This window comes from Pelophylax lessonae (assembly GCF_965119305.1).
Source record: "Pelophylax lessonae genome assembly, chromosome: 2".
Classification (NCBI taxonomy): Eukaryota; Metazoa; Chordata; class Amphibia; order Anura; family Ranidae; genus Pelophylax; species Pelophylax lessonae.
In genome coordinates, this window is record NC_138769.1 from 163,509,688 (window position 1) to 163,531,581 (window position 21,894).

The window sequence follows — 21,894 nt, forward strand, 5'->3', positions numbered from 1 at the left end:
CACCCATGTGAGTGTAGCCTTACTCAGCTGTTTGCCTGGACACTGCAGATCATTATATAAAATGTCTATACCCAGAATGAACATAATCTGACATTGTAAATTACCATAGTCGTTGCAAGATTGAGTTCATATGTTTTACTCTAAGGGCTCATGCACATGCATTGAAGATATTTATATTTAGGGTGGTAAAAAAAAAAAAAAAAATTCAGCTTAAAAATGCATTCAATGGCTTGTAAAGTATGTGTTTTTATGAATGTGTGTACAGCGTTTAGAAGTATAATAATCCTAGAATAGATGTATACATGTTTATGTGCTTTTATCTGTGTATATGAGCAAATTATTCATAAATGCTCATCTCAAATGTCGACTTTGTCTAATTTTTTATGACGCTGTATGCTGCTCTCTATTACAAAGTGATAGCCCATTATGTGCATGAATACACTGGCTATGATAGAGCTGCATTCAGTTCCAAAAAAAAAAGCACTGTACAAATCTGAAAGCAACATTTTTTTGTGTCATGTGCATGATATCTAATAGTGAACAGCCTCATGTTCAAGCACTTAGGTGGTAGAAAATATAAGTACACTGATATACAATATTTAGGTCTTCAGATATAGCATGACTGTAATTTATCTGTCTTTGTTGTAATTTTCAGAGGTTCGTTTTATAATGTTGTTTAACCTGTTTGTATATGTGTTTTTTAAAGGACGTCTTTGTGTTGGATTACAAAGCCCCCCATTTGGCTGCAGCTGCCTTAGCCTCTGTGTGTACTGTAAACTGTGATTCAAAGCTGGTACTGGATGTGGCATGTGGAACTGGACTTGTAGCTGAAGAGGTAATGAACTGCATGCAATACACTTTTCAACCACCAAGGGGCAGTAACAACCTTTTTTTCTACCACTGCTAAACTTCATTTCCATAACTACAGCTGTAAATGTGGTTTGTGCTGTAGAGGTGACAATATGAATATATAAGCTTCTCTATGTTGAAATAAAAGTGATATGTCTTCTGTGTCCTTTCCAAACTCCAATTGTTACAATTTCAGCGCAGGTCCTCTTTCTTCATCAGTTAACAGTTCAATACAGGGTTCAATTTTCTACTTTCTCCTGATTTACATACTGTATATATAAACAGTAGGAAATTTAAATGTATAATAATAGAAATGTATGTATATATGTGTGACACCTGCATTTGCATACACATGAACTTTAATGGCATTCCAGTCTTAGTCCGTAGGGTTCAATATTAAGTTGGCCCACCCTTTGCAGCTATAACAGCTTTAACTCTTCTGGGAAGGCTGTCCACAGGGTTTAGGAGTGTGTCTATGGGAATTTTAGACCATTCTTCCAGAAGAGCATTTGGGAGGTCAGGCACCAATGTTGTAGAGAAGGCCTGGCTCACAGTCTCACCTCTAATTCATCCTAAATATGTTCTATCAGGTTGGGGTCAGGCAGGCCAATCAAGTTCCTCCACCCCATACTTGCTCATCCATGTCTTCATGGACCTTGTTTGTTCACTGGTGAGCAGTCATGTTGGAACAGGAAGGGGCCAACCCCAAACTGTTCCCACAAGGTTGGGAGCATGAAATTGTTCAAAATGTCTTGGTATGCTGACGCCTTAAGAGTTCCCTTCACTGGAACTAAGGGGCCAAGCCCAACCGCGCAAAATAACCCCATACCATAACCCCCCCCCCCCACCACCAAATGGTTTGGACCAGTGCACAAAGAAAGGTCCATAAAGACAAGAATGAGCGAATATGGGGTGGAGGAACTTGATTGGCCTGACCTCAACCCGATAGAACACCTCTGGGATGAATTAGAGCAGAGACTGCGAGCCAGGCCTTCTCGTCCAACATCAGTGCCTAACATCACAAATGCGCTTCTGTAAGAATAGTCAAACATTCCCATAGACACACTCCTAAACCTTGTGGACAGCCTTCCGGGAAGAGCTGAAGCTGTTATAGCTGCAAAGGGTGGGCCAATTCAATATTGAATCCTACGAACTAAGACTGGGTTGCCATTAAACCTCATGTGCATGTAAAGGCAGGTGCCAATACTTTTGAGAATATAGTGTGTGTGTGTGTGTGTGTGTGTGTGTATGTGTGTATATATATATATATATATATATATATATATATACACACAAATGTAGCACCCTCCTAGGTAGGTTAGGTAGGTGCTAGAGAGAGAGAGTATAGATTAGGATCTATTTTGCTTACCAGAAAGATTGCCAGGTAAATCTATATTGTTCTCTGCCTACCAGAAAGCAGGATCTTCTAGTGAGGCCTGTTCATGGTGCTCAGGTGCAACTCTGTTTGTCTGAAGTGTTTCACACTGGTCCAAAAGGGAGGCATATTGGACAGTGGGAGGAAACCTGACAAATGAGTGCACAGGCATTTAGTACAGCCCTGGTGATTGGGAGAGGAATGTGCCTCAGTGCCTGATAGGATACTGTATAAATGCCAAGGGCACATGTGCTCAAGGTTTTTCAGCTGTAGAGCGGAGTCACGGAGGGAGGTGGCGGCTGCCCCTCTTCTGTAGAAGTTGCCATGCGGCCTTAGGTGGTCGACCTGAGGGCCTGAGAGTTAGTAACTGGCCCCAGAGGTCCTGCAGAGCTGACTGGAAGGGAGACACTGGAAAGGATCTGATTCTGCATACAGTGAGTACAGATCTGTGTCATGGGGCCTGTCCTGAGAGCGCCATCGCTTCAGCTAAAAGAGTCAGTGGACAGGTGGCAGTCAAGGGGATGCTAGAGAGTGTCTTGAAGAAAATGTAGTTGCATCAAGTCTGCTGCTGGAGAGAGCAAGAAGACAACCCCTTCCATACAAGTGGCAGTATGGTTAAAGCATTGTGACTGCTTCCACAAGTAACCTGGTGAGGCCAAGTGAGTGTTGTCCTTATCAACTGTTAATTGTTCAAGTGGGAGTATCCCACTATACCCTTATCCCATTCAAGTTCCACAATAAATACCAAAAACCAAAACCCCTGGACTGTTTGTTGAGTAACGAGCAACTGAGAGTAAGTATGGATGTATGAACTGTCCTAAGTGACTGTCTGCAGGTAATCAGAGGAGGCCCAAGAGGCCCTACGGGGACAGTGCTACATATATATAAAAAATAGTGAGTACACCCCTTACATTTTTGTAAATATTTTATTATATCTTTTCATATGACAACACTGAAGAAATTACTCTTTGCTACAATGTAACGTAGTGAGTGTACAGCTTGTATAACAGCGTAAATTTGCAGTCCCCTCAAAATAATTCAACACACAGCTATTAATGTCTACACCCCTAAGTGAAAATGTCCAAATCGAGCCCAAAGTGTCAATATTTTTTGTGGCCACCATTATTTTCCAGCACTGCCTTAACGCTCTTGGGTATGGAGTCCACCAGAGCTTCACAGGATGCCACTGGAGTCCTCTTCCACTCCTCCATGACAACATTACGGACATGGTGGATGTTGGAGACCTTGCGTTCCTCCACCATCTGTTTGAGGATGTCCCACAGATTCTCAATATGGTTTAGGGTTGGAGACATGCTTGGCCAGTCCATCACCTTTACCCTCAGCTTCTTTAGCAAGGCAGTGGTTATAAAAAATACTGCCCTGCGGCTCAGTCTCCAAAGGGAGGGGTTCAGGCTCTGCAGAGTTGTATAAAGTACTCGAAACCCATACTTGAGTAAAAGTACAAGTGCTCGATCAAAAAGTGACTTGAGTAGAAGTGGAAGTGCTCGATCAAAAAGTGACTTAAGTAGAAGTACTAAAGTATTCAACATTTTTTGTACTTAAGTATCGCAAGCAGTTTTTTTTTTAATTTTGCTACTCAAGTACTGAAAGTAAAAGTACAAGTACTGTGTTATGTAGTTATTAAAGAAAGAAGTCAAAAGTTTGAACATCATATTGTTTTTTTATATTATTTCAAATGCAGCTTTTATTTATGCATACAGTAGCATTTATTTCCGTATGTGCTGATAATAAACATGTTTTGAGCTTCATGAAACCTGCCATCTACTGTTCTGGCAGTGGTAATTTTTATAATAGTAACGAGTAACTATGCAGCACAACAAAAAAAGTATTGGAGTAGAAGTATTTAAATCATGGAAAAAATGTAGTGAAGTAAAAGTGGAAGTAGGAGAAAAAAAATCTACTCTAGGAAAGTACAGATACCGCCTTTCGGTACTTAAGTACGGTAGTGAAGTAGTTCTACTTAGTTACTATACATCTCTGATGCTCTGCTTCAATATGTCACAGTACATGTTGGCATTCACAGTTCCCTCGATGAACTGTAGCTCCCCAATGCCAGTAGCACTCATGCAGCCCCAGACCACGACACTCCCTCCACAATGCTTGACTGTAGGCAAGACACGCTTGTCTTTGTACTCCTCACCTGGTTGCTGCCACACGTACTTGACACCATCTAAACCAAATAAGTTTATCTTGGTCTCATCAGACCACAGGGCATGATTCCAGTAATCCATGTCCTTAGTCTGCTTGTCTTCAGCAAACTGTTTGCAGGTTTTCTTGTGCATCATTTAGAAGAGGCTTCCTTCTGGGACGACAGCCATGTAGACCAATTTGATGCAGTGTGCCGCATATGGTCTGATCACTGACAGGCTGACCCCCCACCCCTTCAACCTCTGCAGCAATGCTGGCAGCACTCATACGTCTATTCCCCAAAGACAACCTCTGGATATGATGCTGAGCACGTGCACTCAACTTCTTTGGTCGACAATGGTGAGGCCTGTTCTGAGTGGAACCTGTCCTGTTAAACCGCTGTATGGTCCTGGCCACTGTGCTGCAGCGCAGTTTCAGGGTCTTGCCAATCTTCTTATAGCCTAGGCCATCTTTATGTAGAACAACAATTCTTTTTTTTTTCAGATCCTCAGAGAGTTCTTTGTCATGAGGTGCCATATTGAACTTCCAGTGACCAGTATGAGAGAGTGAGAGCGATAACACCAAATTTAACACACCTTCTTCCCATTTACACCTCATACCTTGTAACACTAACATGACACCGGGGCGGGAAAATGGCTAATTAGGTACAAGTACTTTTGAGTTATTTTGAGGGGACAGAAAATTTACACTGTTATACAAGCTGTACACTCACTACTTTACATTGTGGCAAAGTGTGATTTCTCCAGTGTTGTCGCATGAAAAGATATAATTAAAATATTTACAAAAATGTGAGGGGTGTACTCACTTCTGTGAGATACTGTGTGTATAATATATATATATATATATATATATATATATATATATATAATAATGTATAAATAATTCAGGGCAAACAGTAGAAAAATGGACCCTGTATTGAACTGTAGTGTGGAGAGTTCAGTGTCAGGACTGATGGACAAAGAGGACCTGAGCTGCAATGGTAGCAATTGTAGTTTGAAATGGACACAGAAATATGGGAGCTGCCACTTTGGACCTCCTGCTCAAACAGTGAGCTGCCCAGCTGCTGTGCCAACTCACTGGCTTCATTACTTGTTCGACAAAATCTCTTTTTACAGAATGAAAAGTCAACCCTTCCAAAAGGGACATGACACTTAAAGGTGGAGTCTGACGGAATGAGTCCCCGACTTGCTTTTTATAGTTTTTTTTAGATCTCCAGCAGCAAGTGTCCTGGCAATATGGACCCAACTTTTCTCCAGGGACAATAAAAACAAGGTAATTATTCTGGCTTGTTACATCAAGTACAAAGGATTACAAAGCAAGTCAATTACTATATCAACTGTCAAAGTGCAAATATTCCACTTCAAAGTATCGCTGTGACCTATACAATAAGTGTTATCATGAAAAGTTCACAAGTGACATACATTTTCCGTAATAGATAAGTCTAACAATTAAAAGTGCAGAAAAAACAGTTTTCCAATCTTGTAATGCGCTCATTTGATTTTAAATGTGTGAGTGGCTTTCAACTTTTTAAATACATTTTAGTCCTTTTGATTACTGTACTATTGGAGGCTATCTCTTTTTTTTTCACCTGCTAATGGCCATTCATGAATTCTGTGGAAATGCATGGGGATGCTCATATATTTAACACAAGCTTATTTTGCCAACCTTAGAGTGGGAGGCATATATATTTGGTGAGTGCGTGTCTGTTGGGGAGAGGGATCACTTGTGCACAAAGGCTGTGTGTTTTTCAATTTATTTCAACGGGGGAAAATTGGAACACCGTTTTTTTTCAGCACTATTAATTGGTGGACTCAGGGGCGTAACTACAGGGGTTGCAGGGGTTGCGATTGCAACCGGGCCCAATGCTCCAGGGGGCCCAGAATTGGATAGGAGGGGAGTCAGGGGCAGCATGTTGAGAAATCACTGTCCTCCTTTTTCCTCCTGTAGCTGCAGAAAGAAAATGGAGGAGATTGGATCCTCTGTATGCTGCCCCGCCACTCCTCCTATCCAGTTCACTTGTGTTCTGCTGTCTCTGGGCCCCTGTGTGTGCCCCTGGTCCCCCCCCCCCCCCACTGTGATCCCTCCCCTTTCCTGCCGACTGCTGCAGGGGATTTGCAACAATAGAGAACCAGGAAGGGGTCGGTAAATATGTAATTTACCAGCTCCTTGCTTCTCTAAATGGGCAGAGTCATAGTCAGTGACATTGTAAAAAAATAAAATAAAATGATAAAAAATAATATAATTAAAATACCAAAAAATAAAAACTACTGACACCAGTGGGTGAACTTTCAGGATCGCAAAGGTCACACTTGCAACCGGGCCCTGGCATTCCACCACCGTGGGGAGGCCCCAAGATGGCAGGAAGGGGGCCCACTGCAAAACTTGTGAAAGGGACCCACTGTGGGACCGCAATAAAGGGCCCCGCAAGCGGTGTAAAGGGCCCCAGGATCAGTGGGAAGAGCCCGGGGCTTGAAGGGAAGGGCCCCGGCCAGGGGTCCGGGGGGGCCCTTCATGGTTTCTTGCATCGGGGCCCTGAAGGTTCTAGTTACGCCTCTGTGGACTTATCTATTACGGACACTTTATGTCACTTGTGACCTTTTCATGATAGCACCTATTGTATAAGTCATAGCCCTACTTTGAAGTGGAATATTTGCACTTGGATAGTTGGAATTTTATACATTTTTTATAGTGGCAGCAGTGAGATCATTTTTATTAATTTTGCTATTTTTTTTGATTTGCATACATGCACAAATAGCACTTTATCAAGATTCACTTCTTTGTAATCATGTTTATTTTTTTACAAGGTTAGTTCCTCTAAAGCATGGAGCTAACTTTGCGCACAAGCCATTTACTATAGTTGAAGCGGAGTTCCGGGCTTTTTTTACAAGTCTATAGCACCCCCCCTGCGGTTCATCATCGCTTCTCTTATGGTCATGGGTGGGTATTTTTTTTTTTCCAGCATTGCAAACACCTTTTTGTTTTTTTTTTCTAGAATCCCACACTTCCGCAGTACCCCGCCACGGCAAGGTACGTCGTGTCCAGTTGCGTATTGGCTCCTGGGATTTGAGTGTCATCAATCCCAGGAGTCGATACGTCTCCGCCACCATGGCAACCTAAACACAATGAGAGCGCCTCGCTTTGTTTATGCGCATGCGCGAGATCAGGAGGTGCATGCTGGGTAACCAGCAGCGCCTTACCCGGTACTAGATAGTAGTGGGCTTCAGCTGCCTACAATGAAGATGGGAGATGGCAGCAGCAGGAGCCAGTGACGCCAATCAGGAGAGAGAGTCCCGAATGGCTGAGACACTCGTGGACATCGCTGGATAGAGAGGGGGCTCAGGCAAGTATTAGGTGGGCTGCTGCACACAGAAGGCTTTTTATCCTAATGCATAGAAAAAAACCTTCTGACTTTACAACCCCTTTAGGGTAAAATATGTTTAGGCTTTGGAACCGCTTTAATGTGTATCTAAAGCTATTTGGAGTATGGTTGGGTTAGAGCTAGGCTTGCAGTGATACTGATACCGATACCGGTATCAGTGCCCATACTGAGTACTTGCACGAGTACTTGCACTCGTGCAAATGCCCCGATACCTGAAACCGATACATTTGCAATGCGACTTGAACCCATACAAAATGAATGGGCTTAAATTTCACTGCAAAGAATCGTATGCAAATTGAGCAGGATTACGGTGCGACTCCTGTCCGAATCAAATGCGGTCCCAGCACCACTCTTGTGTGAACCTAGGTTTGACATAGGAAATTCAGCCTGGGTTCACACTGGACTGGTGCGAGAAACCACATGTGATTCAGACAGGAATCGCACCACATTTCTTTCTAAACCACATGCGATTCTTTGAAGTGCAATTTGAGCCCATGCAAAATGAATAAAACGAACGTAAAGATATCAGTACTCGGTATCATTGAGTACCTGAATGAAAACATTGGTATTTGTACTCGCCAGTATTGGTATTATTGGTGAAACTCTAGTTAGAACCCCTGTGAGTGGTCAAGAGGAATGATTACATCCTGTGGGTGGTCTCTGGTATACAGGACTATAAAAAGAGTCCATAGCATGAGCAATATTCTGTTTTTTGGAGCTGTGGAAAGACCAAGCATGCAGCCAGGATTTCTTATTGTCCTGTTCCTCCAGCTATCCAGTGTAAGCTGTTGACATTCAACTACCAGAGCTAAGTATTATTTGATTTTGGGATATTGGTAATGGGAGTGTATGTTTAAGTAGTGGTATTTTGTGTAATATTTATGGTCATTTTTATGTGTAAGAAGCTTTATGTATTTCGATGTCCAGTAAAGTTTTGTTTTATGCTTTTTATCAAAACTGCTCTTGGCGTGTCTGTTCATTTTAAATATTCACTAGTTATTTCAGTGCCTGTCCAGTATACCTTTATTATAAATGTTGTTGTTCCCACATTTGTTACATTGGGGAAATCCAAAATGTTGAGTTATAATCACAACAGGAATAGAGTGAAAATCTTCTACTAGGAACACTTATTTTGCTATTATCTATTTAGGGGGTGATCTCCCTCACTTTGGAGAGATTGAATAGACCTCTGTGTATGAAGCCATACAAATGTCTTCAAAGTCACACCCAAAATACTGCACTTAGGCGCTTTTTTCTGTTTTTTATAATGTTTATACACCGGCCAGACCCAAGCATGTGCTCTGCACTCTCTATCCTAAGAAGAGTTAGTCCAGAGTATAAGCTTGTACCCAACAGGGTGAGAATGCAGAGCATATGTGCGGACCTGGCCCGGAATATTTTGACAATGGGTGCGCGGCACCGATGCGGTCAGACAGCTGATTTCTCACTGGCTACATAATAAATGCGGTTACATTTTACAAAAGTAATCAACACCAATAGAGAATTCCTGTGTAAATGTCTAACTTGCTAACTCACTTTTTGCTTACTTGTGCCCTCAACAACAGGGACTGCTGACCCATGTAATGATGTATCCCTCCCATTTAGGGAATCCTATAATCAGAACAAGCCACCCATGACTGCTTGTGAGAATCTCTCTAGACTGGTTATACATACAGTATTTCTATAGAATGTTATCTACTAATATCTGCATGTTGAACTCCAATATGAATAAATTTTGCCTACATACAAGAGGCATGTATATCCGTACATGAATTTTGGTGTGCTTTGTGTAATTCTTCCAGATCTTTGCAGTGATCCAGTGTGACATTTTCCATCTGTGCAGGAGCTTTCTGTAATAAAGACAAGTCATTCCAGAACTCTCAACTGTCACTGATTTCGAGGGACTTTCCTTTATTTGGAACAAAGTCCCTCTGTCCCTCTTTCCTCCTCATTTGTCCCTCATTTTGGTATGATCTGTAAGGCTCCGTTCACATGTAAGCGTATGGATCACGGGCAGAACCGCCGCAGTTCCGCCCGTGATCCGGAGATTATTGCAAATCGCGGGACGCCTGTGCGTTGCCCGTTGATTTGCAATAGACCCCCAAACGCTGAGCGATGTTGCCGCGATTTCCGCCTGCCGAATCGCGGTAACATCGCGCAAAAAAAATCGCGGGACGCAATACGATCCAAAGAAGCTCTTGTACTTTTTTGGTCGTAATGCGTCCCGCGATCGGAAATCGCGGCAACATCGCTCAGCTTTTGGGGGTCTATTGCAAATCAACGGGCAACGCACAGGTGTCCCGCGATTTGCAATAATCTCCGGATCGCGGGCGGAACCGCGGCGGTTCTGCCCGTGATCCATACGCTTACATGTGAACGGAGCCTAAAGTTGTATATAAAATGTAACTTTTTATTTTTCAAAACGTCTTTCCAAATGCTAAACCTCCAACTTCTACATTGCTGCTTTTGTACATTTTAAAGGCCAGTATAAAGGAATAGTAGTGGTACCAAAAATGCACTTGTGGGTTTGACTAGTCATTTTTTGTATAATTCTCCTTTAAGGGGACATGGCAGGAGGTGTGTCCTATGACAAAATACTTTTGCCAATAGATGTCCCTCATTCACATCTCAAAAAGTTGGGAAGTATGCATTCCTGCTCTTTCTAATTGTGCAGGGTGAATTATCTTGTTTTCCTTACCACCCCTGTAGTCTTCTGCAGGCCTGCAGGAAGGGGCGTAGCACATCAAAAACAACAAAAATTTCCCAGCACACTTACCAGCTAGTCTGCTAAAAAAAAAAAAAAAAATTAGCCCTGTCTAAGACCCGGTTCACACTACCCCGACTTGGGACACGACTTGTCGCCTCAAGTCGCCCCAAGTCTCTTGTCATCACAAATTCAATGTAAATTAATGAGAGCCGTCTTAATATGCACTACTGAAGTCGCTCCGACTTTAGAAAATGTTCCTGTACTACTTCAAGGCGACCTCTATCCGACTTGTGCACATAGACTTCAATGGGAGTCGCCTCTAAGTCGGATCCTTATCTTATTTGAAGCGACTTGTTATCAGACTTTCCAGGAAGAAGAAAAAGATTAGCCAGGCATTCCCCACAGACAAAGTCGTATGTCATTTAAGTCTCTTCAAAGTAGTGCACAAGTCTCTTCCAAGTCGCTTACAAGTCTCTAAACAAGTCTCTTCAAAGTCATGCTAAGGCCCCGTTCACATTGCCGCGATCCGACTCGGGGGGGCGACCTCTGAGGTAGCGGTGCGAGCAGCGCGCCGCGACCTCGGTGCGGCCGCCACGGACTTCATAACATTGAAGTCTATGGCGGTCGCCTCCGGGTCACCCCAAAGAAGCTCCGGACTCTTTTTCTAAGTCGGAGCGACTTGTGTCGCTCCTATTAGAACGGGTCCGCAGCTTCACTATGGAAGGCGACCTGTGAGGCGACCAGGTCGCCTCACAGGTTGCCTTAGTGTGAACGGGGACTAAAAAGTCGCTCCTTCATGGGGCGACTTTCTGGTTGTGGTAGTGTGAACCGGTGTCTGAATGGGCGCACAGAGCTGCAGCTCGGCTCGGGTCCCCCATTGCAAGACGCTTGCTGTGGTGGGCACTCAACAGGAGGGAGGGGCCAGGAGCAGGAACGGGGGACCCGAGAAGAGAAGGATCCTGGCTGCGCTGTGCCAAACCAACTGCACAGAGGAGGTAAATATAACATGTTTTTTTTTTTTTTTTTTTTTAAACGAGACTTTACAATCACTTTAAGCATGGTACAACTAGCAGTTTTATTTTGTTCAACCCAGCGGGCTGAACAAAAAAAAACTGAAGTGCTCAGGAGGAGCCACTGTACTTACAATCCGATGTTAGTACAGCAATCTTCCCCAATGAGCTATTGTGTTCTGACACCGCCATTGGCTGAGAGAGCTGATTGGGTGCCAATTGGTCATACACCTATGACAGAAGCCAGGCTTCTGTCGGACTGGCTGCCATACACAAGGGCTGAATGTCGGCCAGTTCTTTTGAATTGGCTGATGCTGCCCGATATTAGACCCATGTATATGGCCCATTACCTTTAAATCAAGTATGCTGCGTTTTAATTTAGATATTCCCTGCTCTTTTCAAAACTTACAAAAATGGCTGCGTTAAGCTATAGGCTGCTCCTAAACATGATATCATTGTTACACTCAGAATGGAAAATTCACATATATCTAATAGCAGTCTTTGACCTCTCCAGATAGTTACTAGTTAAGCAATCATGGGGAAAAAATGAATCACCTGGGATGGATTTTCCATGGTGATTGCTACTGTGCTGTCTAGATAAGGCCGTCGCCATGAATGGTATAAATTTGCACACTTGACTGATACCAAAATACAAGTTCAGCAATTTGATCTTCTGACTGCTATCTAATGCTATGGACAATTTTGAGAACTGTACAATTTTTTCTTGGTTTGCATTGAAATGTCAAACAGGACCACTTTGAGAGATAAACCAGTCTTGGGAAAGAAAAATGAATAGGCCCTGTATTCCGTATAATGCATATGTTTAACTCATGACAGCCTTCTAAAATATTATTTTTTTGCTTTAATGGTTTTCAGCTGCAGCGTTTCGGCTTTACCTTATTTCATGGTTTGGATGGCAGTACAGGAATGCTGGAAGTTGCCGAGAATAAACAGCTGTACCAAGAATTAAAACTGTGCATGCTGGGACAGGATTCCCTGCCATTTGATTCCGGTAAAATTAATATTGCATGATGAGGAATGATTATATACACTGTTATAAATTTTTACATGTCCAGAGTCATGCAACTTGGTAAAAAAAGTTAAAGTCAATTATTTTTATTAAAATTAAAATATGTTATACTTACTTGCTCTGTGTAACAATATTGCACAGAGCAGTCCCTTACCTCTTTTTTTGTGGTCCCCCACTGGTGCTGTCCACTTCTTCTTCTGAGTACCCCCATAACCAACCACATTCTATGTGGGCACCTGAGTGGGCACTACACACACATGGTGCAACTTGGCCACACCCCCCGCTTCCTTCCTACAGAACTTTACTGATAGCAGCAGGAGCCTGGGGCTGCTGCTGCTCGTAGTGTAACATGCGAATCCAGGAAGAGAGAGCAGCGCTGCTGTAGCCAGGGACAGCGCTGCAGCGTGGGGAGAAAGGTAAATGTTTAGGGACAGGGGGTAAAAAAAGTTGTGGGACATTTTTTACCCTAATGCAGGAAACACATTAGGGTAAGAACTAATGCATAAATGAAGTTGTTCATGTTTTTCTTTGCAGTCCTATATCACAGTATGTTATGACTTTTAAACTAGGATTCTGAGTAAAATTAAAATGACATATACAAATTCCTACAGTCTGTGATGCCACGGCGCATTGATGCAGTAATTTATGCAAAAGGAGCCCCAACCAAGTATTGAGTGCATACTATACTGTACATGGACATACTTTTCAGTTAGCCAACATTTCTGTTTTTAACCACTTAAGCCCCGGAGGATTTGGCTGCTAAAGGACCAGGGGTTTTTTTGCGATTTTTTACTGCGTGACTTTAACGGACAATTGCGCGGTCGTGCGACGCTGTACCTAAACGAATTTGACGTCCTTTTTTTCCCACAAACAGAGCTTTCTTTTGGTGGTATTTGATCACCTGTGCGATTTTTTGATCACGCGCTATAAACAAAAAAAGAGCGTAAATTTTGCAAAAATAACAATATTTTTCACATTTTTTTATATGAAATTCCCCAAAAAAAAAAGTAAAAATCAAAATTTTTTAACATTTTTCGGCCAATTTGTTTTATGCTACCTATGTTTGGTAAAAAAAATCGCAAAAAGCGTATTTTGATTGGTTTGCGCAAAAGTTATCGCGTTTACTAACAAAGAGAAAGATTTTTGTCATTTTTGGTGTTTTTTTTTTTAACGCGTAATGGCGGCGATCTGCGATTTTTTTTTCGGTACTGCGACATTGCGGCGGACAGATCGGACCCTTGACTGACATTTTTGACACTTTTGGGGTTACCAGTGACATTACTGCAGTAATCAGTGCTATACATATGCACTGTTACTGCAAAAATGACACTGGCAGGGAAGGGGTTAACTTTATTGGGAAGGGAGGGGTTAAGTGTGTCCTAGGGGCGTGCTTTCTACTGTGTAGGGACATTGCTATTGGTGTAAAAGCAAAGATCAACCGTTCTACATAGTAGAACGGTCAGATCTTTACTTTTACACAGGGAGAACTGACAGGCAGCTTGTTTACACAAGCTGCTCTGTCTTTCTCCCTTCACAGGAGCGATCGCAGTGTGACTGGCGGACATCGAGTCCGCCGGTCACACGCACTGACTTGCCTGTGAACGAGCCGCGGCGGGCGCGCGCCTCGGCGGGCGCGCGCCCGCTCGCTATAGGCTCGCAAGTCAGTGACAGGCGAGTGACGTACCGATACGTCACTCTGCCTGGCCGGGGCTGACCGCCGCAGTATATAGTCGTGCGGCGGTCGGCAACCGGTTAAAAATCCATTTTTTTTTATTGGTCCTATGTAATATTGTAATTTTCTGAGATACTGAATTTTGCGTTTTCACTAGCTGTATGCCATAATCATCAAAATTAAAAAAAAAAAAGAAATGCTTAAATATGTAACGCATCTATATAAAATATAGGAGTTTCACTTTTTGAATTGAATTACTAAAATAAATAAATTTTTTGATGATATTCTAATTTTGTGAGATGCACCTGTTTGATGCAGTCATTGTTCCTGCAATGGGCTGGGATGCATTCTTGTTTCCAGCTATCCCAGCATTGGCATTCATGTAAACCCAGCCTTAGTGCCGGTTCCCATTAGTGCGATCACAGAGATCGCATGTAATTCTGAGCGCACTGCTCCTAAAATTACATGCGATCTCTGTGCGGTGCAAATTCAGCCATACAATTTGTATGGCTTAATTCACACCGCAATCGCACTAAAAGACGCACAGGACCCTTTTTTTGGTCTGCAGCAGAATCTGATCGCATGGTGGTTCACACTAGTGCGAACCGATTCTGTGCAAACTTTCAGATCGCACTGCGATATGCGATCTTATCTGGGGGTGTCGTTAACTTTTAATTGACACCCCCAGCGTATCGCATATGGCAGTGTGAACTGCCAGGGGTGCGGATGCGATGCGGGAACACGCTGTATATTCGCAGCGTTCCCACATCGCACAAATGTGAACCGGCACTTAGTTACTGTCACAGTGAGAATAGTTTTACCAAACATGAAGTGTGGGGAAATCAGCAACAGACAGCAATAAAAAATTAACGGGTTCTAGTCCTACCCTACTCTACTAAAACAAGGCTTTGGGAGGACATGTACTCTAAAACAGGGGTAGGCAACCTTTGAGAGGTGGAGGTTTACCTGAACAACATGGAAGAGTTCAGAGATCACCAGGATTCAGTGCCTTTTTTTTCACACTGTGTGCAGTTACCTGCTTCTTTTCCTCATGGATAAATGCAGATAACTGCAATGGCCCACAGAATACATCAGATTTCTATGTGTCATGTTCACACCAGAACACTGTTTCTTTGTATTCAAGAGATGTGTGATATGATGCAACGTGTTTGCATAATATCGCATCTCATTAGATGTCCCTGCATGTCACCGCACAGCAAACACAATGCTGCTGTGCAGTAACACAAATGAAGTGTCACTTTGTGAAGTCACACAAAAATAAAAGGAAACTTTGATACACTTGAAAGTGCATCACACCACTTCACACTTCCCCCTACCACAGGCTCACTGCAGCCCAAACGGACAGCTGCCCGCACAATAAACCACTTCAGTTTAGTGTGTGATCAGTGAAATAGGCCCTTAAAGAAATTAACTTGCAAGGACCTGATAAAAAGTAGGGAGAGCATGAAGAAAATTTAGAAAAATATAATAAAACAGATGTCACTGTAAAAATATAAACTTAGCACACCTTAGAAGTTAGTTCCAGAAACAGAGGTCAGTTGTATGTATTGCAGTATACAGAGGTCAGTGGTATGTGAGACTGTGTACAGAGGTTAGTAGCAGGTAGGGTGGATTACAGGAGTCAGCAGTTTGCAGGGCAGATTACAGGGGTCAGTAGAGCAGAGGACAGTAGTGCAAGTGCAGTGGATGGTGTCAGTAAGGCAGAGGATGGTGACAGTGGGGCAGTGGCCGGTGTCTTTAGGGCAGTGCATGGTGTCTGTAGGACAGAAGATGGGGAAAGTAGTGCAGTGAAACAGTATATGTGTACAGGGGATCACAGCAGGGCAGAAATGTTTCTCACATGCAGAGCAGGGAAGCTGCAGTGATAATCTACTGCTCTTTCTTTTGGTGCGCTTATCCCCGCCAGCATCCCCCAGTCCAGACTGACACCCCCCATCCCCAACTATTGACATCAACTTACAGACCCCTATTCCCTCCAAACTACTGACCCTGCCCCCCCACTGACAGACCCCCACCCTCCCAACTGCATCCCGCCCCCAACTGACAAAACCCCACCTCTTTCCTCTTCCTGTATATTAACCACTTTACCACCGGAGGATTTTGCTGTCTTACGTCCAGGCCACTTTTTGCGATTCGGCACTGTGCGACTTTAACTGACAATTGCACGGTCGTGCGACGCCATACTCAAACAAAATTTACGTCCTTTTTTTCCCACAAACAGAGCTTTGTTTTGGTGGTATTTGATCACCTGTGCGATTTTTACTTTTTGCGCTATAAACAAAAAAAGAGCATAAATTTTGAAAAAATAATATTTTTCAAATTTTTTTATATGAAATTCCCCCCAAAAAAAATGTAAAAATCAACATTTTTTTAAATTTTTGGCCAATTTGTTTTCTGCTACCTATGTTTGGTAAAAAAAATCACAATAAGCGTATTTTGATTGGTTTGCGCAAAAGCTATTGCGTTTACTAACTAAGGGAAATATTTCTGTCATTTTTGGTGTTTTATTTTTTTAACGAGTAATGGCGGCGATCTGCGATTTTTTTTTTTTTTTTTTGCGGGACTGCGACATTGCGGCGGACAGATCGGACCCTTGACTGACATTTTTGACACTTTTGGGGGTACCAGTGACATTACTACAGTAATCAGTGCTATAAATATGCACTGTTACTGTAAAAATGACACTGGCAGGGAAGGGGTTAATTTTATTGGAGAGGGAGGGGTTAATGTATGCCTGGTGCTTACTAACGTGTGTGGGGGGAGGTGACTGAGTGACACAGGGACAGATCGCATGTTCAGCTATGCTGAACCCTGCAATCTGTCACTGTCTGTCACTTGGGAGTTTCGCCCGCTTTGTTTACACAAGTGGGCGGATCTCCAAACTAAAATCCCGACGATCGGGGAAGGGCACCGTCGATCGCCGCTGCTCCTCCCCTGGCCCGACTCCTGCTGTGAATGAATACAGCGGGAGCGAGCCTCCGGCGGCACGCGAGCACCGCCCACAAGGGGAGGAGTCCAGCGACGTAGGTCTACGTCGCTGGACAATAACGAGCCACTGTGCCGCAGTAGAGGCACAGTGAGCAGGGCTAAAGTGGTTAATCAGTGGGTGCTTGAATTAGAGCCCACTGCAAACATGGTAAAGGTGCCTGGCAACACAGGAGTTATGGGCCATACACACTATAAGATTTTCTGAAGACTTTTTCCTTTAGATTTACCAAAACCATATAATATGAGGTCAAACCTAAACACTTTCAATTTGTATGCAATCCGGCAGGCCCTTGCACTACATAGAAAAGGTAAATCTGAAGGAAAAAGTCTTCAGAAAATATTATAGTGTGTATGGCCCTTTAATTGGGAGTCACCCAGTCGGCTCTCTCTCTGCAGCTGTGGGTTTAAATCTGTGTATGGCCACTCGGGTTTCCTCTCCTCATACAGACTGCCCATACAATCCTGTGTCCCCCTGTGTATACCCAGGGGATTGCTGCTGTTATTACATAGGAAGTTATGTACCCCCCGTGTCTCCCTTTTTGCCTGGCATCAATGATTGTTCTACTCGAGCTCGCCGCTTAGCTTATTTCCCTGATCGCTTCTTTGTGTGTTTTCGGGAGTTGGCGCATGCGCAGAGGGCGCAGAACTTCACAGAAGGCAGAGGAGCAGTCCAGACCAGGGTTCGGCAAGGCAGGGACATTGTCTACCTGTCAAGAGGGAAAAAGCGTAGCGCCTTCTAAGTGCAGCAACACATTTTAATATGGTGTAAAAAAGTAATACACTCACATAGACAGGTGGGTTAAAGGCACATTGTAAAAAAATTGAGAAAAAGCCAAGGGGGTCAGGGGATAGATATCTGTATCCAGAAGGTGCTGTGGCCCAAATTCACAATCCAGATGAATCCAGTGAGCTGACTACATGGGGGGCATTTTCTGGATGTCCTCCCTGGTACCTCTACCCAAAGAGCACCCCAAAGAAGATGTTGTGTCAGTAGAAAAATGCGGATATAGGCGTGACACTCACTTTTTTTGTCTCTCCTGTCCTGGCTAACCAGTTCTCTGCATCGGGTACTGCTTCCATCGCTACCACACACTAGTGGAGTATTAGTATTGGGTACAGCATGGCACAGTCATGGGCACACTTTCACATAAGGTCTCGAAAGATGTTAAATGGCTATCATATTTTGAGAGACCCTAGCCTGGAACGTTTAAAGTTTTTTTACAGTTACAAAAAAAGTTACAAAAAAAAATTAAAAATAAAAAAGCCAAAAATAGTTGTCCTTTTATTGAGTTCATTTTCTGTTCTTACTGTTTTACTGTACTCTATAATATATTGCTATACTGTAATGTTTTATTGTTACTGTTTTTTGTTTTACTGTATGTTATTATAATGTAATGTTTTATTGTTACTGTGTTTTATTGTTAACCATTGTTTGCTTTGCAGGTACAGCCATCAGCTGCAGTACTCATTTGTTTATCCTGACAGCAACAGCTTTTGCTCTCAGCATATACGTAAATCAATGACTGCAGCGCTGTAGTATGCGGTTTCACCACCGCAGTAAAAAAATAAAGAGCATATATGGTGAAGCATAGGGGATGGGGTGGGCACAGAGGGCGGATCTCCACTATGCTTCGCCATATATTTTTTAACACTTTTCTTGGCAGAGATTTCTTCATCCACGTTGATCGATGTGAATGGAGGAATCTGTAATGTTCTTTTTTTTTTTCGTTCAGCCCATGGGCTGAACGAAACAAAATAACATTGCATGTATGCCCATCATTAGAAGTGGGTGGATGCTGGGAGGTCTAATAGTGGGCATACCACACACTTTCTGGCAGAGATTTCTTCATCCACATCGATCGATGTGAATGGAGGAATCTGTTCTCTTTTTTCACTAAGCCCACAAAAAAAAAAGAACCTACAAGGACCAGCAAGGTACTGATATGCCCAGCAAGGACCAGCAACATACTGGTAGGTCGCTGGACTTTGAGTGGTCATATCAGGATGATGCCTGCAGGTTTAGGCATCATCTTGGTATCGTTTTTTTACAGCCAGCAGTCAGCTTTCATGTAAAAGCAATCCCAGCGGCTAGACTGCTTTTACAAGCAGTTGGAGGGGACTTCCCCTCCCACCGCCTTCCTTGTTTTTCTCGGGCTCTTCTGTCCCACCGGGTAACCCGAGACTGCAGCCGGTGGTTCCATCAACTGACCATAGAGCTGATTGGAGATCAGAATGGCTCTAATCATCTCTATGGCCTAAGATACCTGAAGCTACGAGCTTTTTATGTCTTTGGTTTTGCCAAATATAAACAGCACTTGGGAAATTTGGAAAGCATCTTATAACTTTTATCACTGTCTTTAAGGGCAGAGGAGGGATCTAGAGTCTAATAGACCCCCTTTTTTTCTAAAAAAGAGTACCTGTCACTACTTATTGCTATATTAGGGAATATTTACATTCCCCGTGATAACAATAAAAATGATTTAAAAAAAAAAAAAAAATGAAAGGGAACGTGTGGGAATAAAATCAAAAATCAAAGTAATTAATAAAAAAAAAAAATTAAAGCACCCCTGCCCCCCCGTGTTTGCGCGCAAAGACGAACGCAAGCATCAGTCTCGTGTCATATGTAAACAGCAATTGCACCATGTATGTGAGGTATCGCCACAAATGCCAGATAGAGAGCAGTAATTCTTGCAGTAGACCTCCTCTGTTAATTTAAAGTGGTAACCTGTAAAGGCCTTTAAAGGCTTTTAAAAATGTACGTAGGTTGTCGCCGCTGCACGGGCCTGTGCATTTTTAAAGCTTGTCGTGTTTGGTATCTATGTACTCGGCATAAGATCATCCTTTATATTTTACTAAACAATTGAGCAATATACTGTATAGTGTATTTGTGCATTACATTTTTCAAAAGGTGGTTTTTTTTTTCCAAAAAATTGCGTTTGGAATATCTCTGCGCAAATACTGTGTGACAAAAAAATTGCAACACACTGTAGGGCCTCAGCTAAAAAAAAATCTAAGCAGGGGTTTGGGGGTTCAAAGTAATTTTCTAGTAAAAATAAATATATATATATATATATATTTTTCATGTAAATAAAAAGTGACAGCAAAAAAAAAAAGTGACAGAAAAGGCTTGGTCTTCAAGTGTTTTTTTTTTTACACTTTTGGGGGGGGGGGGGTGGGGGGGGTGTGTTGGGTTTATTTTTTTTTTTTTTTTTATCTCTTTTCTTGTTGTTTATCCTGATGTATATATTATTTTTTTTATGGGTTAATTGGTCTGTATTTGTAAAACATAAAACCCAATAAAAATTGTCAAATTTACAAAAAAAAAAAAGAAGAGTGGGTGATGTGTGGCATAAACTTCTAATATTGGGCATAAAATGCCAGGACAGTTCAAACACCCCCCAAATGACCCCTTTTTGGAAAGTAGACACCCCAAGCTATTTGCTGAGAGGCATGTTGAGTCCATTGAATATTTTATATTTTGCCACAAGTTTTTGGGAAAATTACAATTTGATTTTATTTTGTCATTAAATTATATATTTCTCACACATGCCATGGGTATATGTGGAATTACACCCCAAAACACATTATGTTGCTTCTCCTAAGTAGAGGAATACCACATGTGTGAGACTTTTTGGGAGCCTAGCCATTTATGGGACCAGTGGCGGCTGGTGCCCCATGAGCCGGGGGGGGGCGGCAGATGGACCACACCATACCCCCCGACCACACCAGCCCGCACTGTCCCCCACCAGCTCCAGCCCACACTGTGTCCCCCCCCCACCATCATCGCCAGTCCACCACCAGCTCCAGCCCGCACCACACTGTCCCCCCCCCCCCCCCGGTCGCCTGCTCACTTACCCTGGGCAGGCAGCAGCTTCCCCCTCAGTCTACTCCCTCCTCCTCCTCTGCTCCTTGGCCAATAGCATGGCTTTTCCTTTCGGCCAGTTGGGAAACGGGTCTCAGAACCTGCTTCCTGATTGACCAGGAGGAGAATCAGTGTGGCAATAGCGAATATTCATTTGCTATTGTCCCACAACTAGTGATGTCGCGAACCTAAAATTCGCCGTTCGCGAACGGCGAACGCGAACATCATCAAATGTTCGCGAACCGGCGAACCGGGCGAACCGCCATAGACTTCAATAGGCAGGCGAATTTTAAAACACACAGGGACTCTTTCTGGCCACAATAGTGATGGAAAAGTTGTTTCAAGGGGACTAACACCTGGACTGTGGCATGCCGGAGAGGGATCACGCAAAAAAAAGTTCTTAAAAATTATAATTTTTTGATAGAGAGCCAATTATTGGAAAAATTAAAAAAATCTTTGGATTTAGCATCTGGGGGGTCTAAAAAGTGTACCTGTCAAGTTTCAGCTCTGTAGCATGTCCAGAACCCCTAAAAAACAGCATTTTTCTTATATTTTCAGGAATACGGCTTCTCTGCGGCTGGCTTTTTCTCTTGCAGGCATTTAGCGGGCATTTTTTTAGGCAGGCATGTCATTTTTTGTATTTAGTGTCTGGGGGGTCTAAAAAGTGTACCTGTCAAGTTTCAGCTCTGTAGCATGCACAGAACCCCTAAAAAACAGCATTTTTCTTATATTTTCAGGAATATGGCTTCTCTGCGGCTGGCTTTTTTCTTGCAGGCATTTAGCGGGCATTTTTTTAGGCAGGCATGTCATTTTTGTATTCAGTGTCTGGGGG

At 42.9% G+C, this 21,894-nt stretch overlaps 1 protein-coding gene across 2 annotated transcripts in view; it reads left to right on the forward strand.

The window, feature by feature from the left end:
• The window catches only part of METTL27 (methyltransferase like 27), a 115,278-nt gene that overhangs the window by 53,192 nt on the left and 40,192 nt on the right, over window positions 1–21,894 (forward strand). Inside the window, exons 3-4 of one of the 2 annotated variants that reach the window (XM_082245085.1) lie at window positions 707–835; window positions 12,366–12,501. In XM_082245085.1, coding sequence (XP_082101211.1) covers window positions 707–835; window positions 12,366–12,501 — 265 coding nt within the window. The remainder of the gene's footprint in view (window positions 1–706; window positions 836–12,365; window positions 12,502–21,894) is intronic. The other variant, XM_082245086.1, reaches the window with a different exon arrangement.